The sequence below is a fragment of the Mastomys coucha genome, chromosome X (assembly GCF_008632895.1).
Source record: "Mastomys coucha isolate ucsf_1 chromosome X, UCSF_Mcou_1, whole genome shotgun sequence".
In the NCBI taxonomy this organism is placed as follows: domain Eukaryota; kingdom Metazoa; phylum Chordata; class Mammalia; order Rodentia; family Muridae; genus Mastomys; species Mastomys coucha.
This window is the reverse complement of record NC_045030.1, coordinates 101972534-101975868: the sequence shown is the minus strand read 5'-3', so window position 1 is coordinate 101975868 and position 3335 is coordinate 101972534. Positions and strand designations below refer to the sequence as shown.

General features: G+C 41.2%; 1 protein-coding gene across 1 annotated transcript in view; it reads right to left on the bottom strand.

The window, feature by feature from the left end:
* Nucleotides 1-79: 79 nt before the first annotated feature.
* Nucleotides 80-3335, bottom strand: part of Ogt (O-linked N-acetylglucosamine (GlcNAc) transferase) — a 40669-nt gene continuing 37413 nt past the window's right edge. The window contains exon 24 of the mRNA XM_031365852.1: nt 80-394. Within this exon, the coding sequence (XP_031221712.1) occupies nt 220-394 (175 nt within the window). The 3' untranslated portion in view covers nt 80-219. The remainder of the gene's footprint in view (nt 395-3335) is intronic.

Below are 3335 nucleotides of genomic sequence, written 5' to 3'. Positions count from 1 at the left end.
AATTCTACAGAGATTCCTTGTGGAATAGCAGTTTCTTATTTCTTGTCTCTCCCTATCATGCAGGAAGTAAGTCTGGCTGTGCTATTCTATTATCATTATAGATCACCCGTCTGCAACACAGTACTATACAGATAAGCACAAAGCATGTTATCTAGTTCCCTTTCCCCCAGAGGGTTGAGGCTCAGGTATAGGGGCAATTCTCCTGTGCGCAGTCTTTATTCAGGCTGACTCAGTGACTTCAACAGGCTTAATCATGTGGTCAGGTTTGTTGCCAGCTGCATAATGCTCCCACATCTGCAGATAGAGCCGCTCTAATTCCATTGTGTATTGTTTGGTGTTGAACAGAGGGCTAGATATTCTCTGTTTCCAGACTTTGCCACGAATTTTCTTCAGGCTAGGTAGTAAAAACAAAGAGAACCAATTTTACAAATCAGAAAACTCAGAACCTGACCGTATAAACAATCACTTGTAGCAAAATATGACCAAAGTTATACTTTTTCAAATTAGTCTGTCAACACAAACTAAAGTCATCTGGGAAGAGGGAGCCTCAAGTGAAAAATTTCATCCATTACACTTGTCCGTGGGCATGTCTATGCGATACTTTCTTGATTAACAATTAGTGAGGGATGACCAAGGCCAATATGGGCAGTGACACCTGTAGATAGGTGCTCCTTTGCTGTATGTATTTTCTGCTTCAGTTCTTGCTTCCAGGTTCTTGCCTTGGTATGCCTTCGTGGTGGGGCTATGATACGGATACCTAAGCCAAATGAACCCTTTCCTCTCCAAGTTTACTTTGGTCATTAGGCTTGTCACAGAATCAGCAATTTATTGAAAGATGGCTGTCCATCAGTTGGACTCAACTCAACCATATTCATATTAATGTTTCCATTCAAAGAACAAGACCCTATGAGCTCTATTTGTGTATTTGGGTGTATATGCATGTTTGTATGTGCATGTAAAAGCCCAGAGGACAACCTTGGTTGTCATATATCAGGTACCGTCAACCTTTTATTTTAAGACTATCACTCTAAGAAAGCTAGGCTGGCTAAATTAATATATATGTTCATTCCTAGTGCTGAGATTACAAGTATGGGTCACCATACCCAGTCTGGAAATTCTTAAAATTCATTGAACACTTAAGTTTTGTAGATTTCACTACTTATTTTTTTTTTCCTTTCTAGTTGAGACAAGGGTCCAATATTCTGTAGTCCGGGCTTGCCTAAAACTTAAGGCCATCCTCCTGCTTCAGTCTCCCCAAGTGCTAGGATAACAAGTCTGGCCCCCTATATATATATGAAGTCTGCCTTAAAAATAAGTATTAGGGGGCTGGAGAGATGGCTCAGCAGTTAAGAGCACCAACTGCTCTTCTGAAGGTTCTGAGTTCAAATCCCAGCAACCACATGGTGGCTCACAACCATCGTAATGAAATCTGACACTCTGAAGTCAGTTACTGTGTACTTATATATAATAAATAAATAAATCTTTAAAAAAAACTAAGTATTAGGCTGGCGAGATGGTTCAGTAAAGGTGCTTGCAAGATAAGCCATAAAACCTGACCTCCATCCTAGGAATGCCAGTGATAGGAGAGAAGCAACTCCTGAAAGTTGTCCTGACTTTCGTTTGTTTGTGTGTCGTGACCCGTGCATATGTATGTCTATACATACAAACTATGAAGGCTCACTCTGTGTTTGCCACACCTTAAAAAGTACCTCACCGGGGCTGGAGAGATGGCTCAGCAGGTAAGAGCACTAACTGCTCTTCCTGAGATCCTGAGTTCAAATCCCAGCAACCACATGATGGCTCACAACCACCAGTAATGAGATCTGACGTCCTCTTCTGGTGCATCTGAAGACAGCTACAGTGTACTTACATATAATAATAAATAAATCTTTAAAAAAAAAAGTACCTCACCTAAATAAGTAGTATTGAATTATAATTAATGATACTTGCTCTGAAGTATTATATCCTTTTGTCTAACAGCTTACTTAAAAATGCATCCAAAAAATGGGTGGCTCATTGAGAATATCAACAGATTAAAAAAAACGATAATACACCTAATAAAATGATATACAACAGCATGATCTAAGCGGATATATCTACCGGATATAATAGTGTTTATTATAAAATTGGAATTTTCATAACTAAATGTTGAGATAAAAATATTTTATGAAGCCAGGCACAGTGATTCACACCTTTAATCCCAACAGAGGCAGGTGTATTTCTGAGGTGGAGGCCAGCCTGGTCTACAGAGCAAGTTCCAGGACAGCCAGAGATACACAGAGAAACCCTATCTAAGAAAGAAAGAGAGAAAGAAAGAGAGAAAGAAAGAAAGAAAGAAGGGAAGGAAGAAAGAGAGGAAGAAAAAAGGAAGGAAGAAGAGAAAGAAAGAAGAGGCAGTACTCAAAGGAAACCATAATTTTATGTGGTGGCATAGTCATAATCCCCCAAAATTTGGGAAGTCAAGGCAAAGAAAATCAAGTTCAAGGCCAACCTGAGCTACATACCAGGTAAAGGCACCTATCATACAGAACTCACATGAAAGGAGAAAACTGACTTCTCTAAGCTGTCCTCTGACCTCCCCCCATGTACACCATTTCCACATACATATATACACACCAAACAAATAAATGTAAAAAATGTTATGATTCCTAATGATATTCTGCTGTACCCATAGATCAGGGCCTAGCCCAATCATCAAAGAGGATTCCTCCTGCAACTGACGGGAACAGGTACAGAGACCCACAGTTAAACATTAGGTGGAGAGAGAGATGGGTTCCTCCCCTTGGAGCTCAAGGAACCTCACAGGAGAGGGGGATGAAGAACCCTAGGAGCCACAGGGGTCAAGGACATCAGGGGAACATAGCCCACAGAACCAACTAAGCAGGGCTTATAGGTGCTCACAGACACTGAACCACCAGGCAGCCTGTATGTGTCTGAGCTAGGTCCTCTGCACTTATATTATGGTTGTGTAACTTGGTGTTCTTGTGAGGCTCCTAACAGTGGAAGTGGGGTTTTGCCTGTTTTGTCTCTTTTGCCTGTTCTTGGGACTCTCTTCCTCCTACTGGGTTGCCTCATCCAGTCTTGATATAAGGGTTTGTGCCTAGTCATACTGTATCTTGCAATGCCACATTCAGTTGATATTCCTGCTCTTTTCTAAAGAGAAACAGAAGCAAATCTGGGGAAGACAGGACAGGGGACACAAGGACTGGAAGGTATGGAGTTAAGGAGAAACTGTGTTCTGGATATACTGTATGAGAAAAAAATATACAAAAATTAGCCAGGCAGTGGTGGCGGACACCTTTAGCCCCAGCACTTGGGAGGCAGAGGCAGGTGGA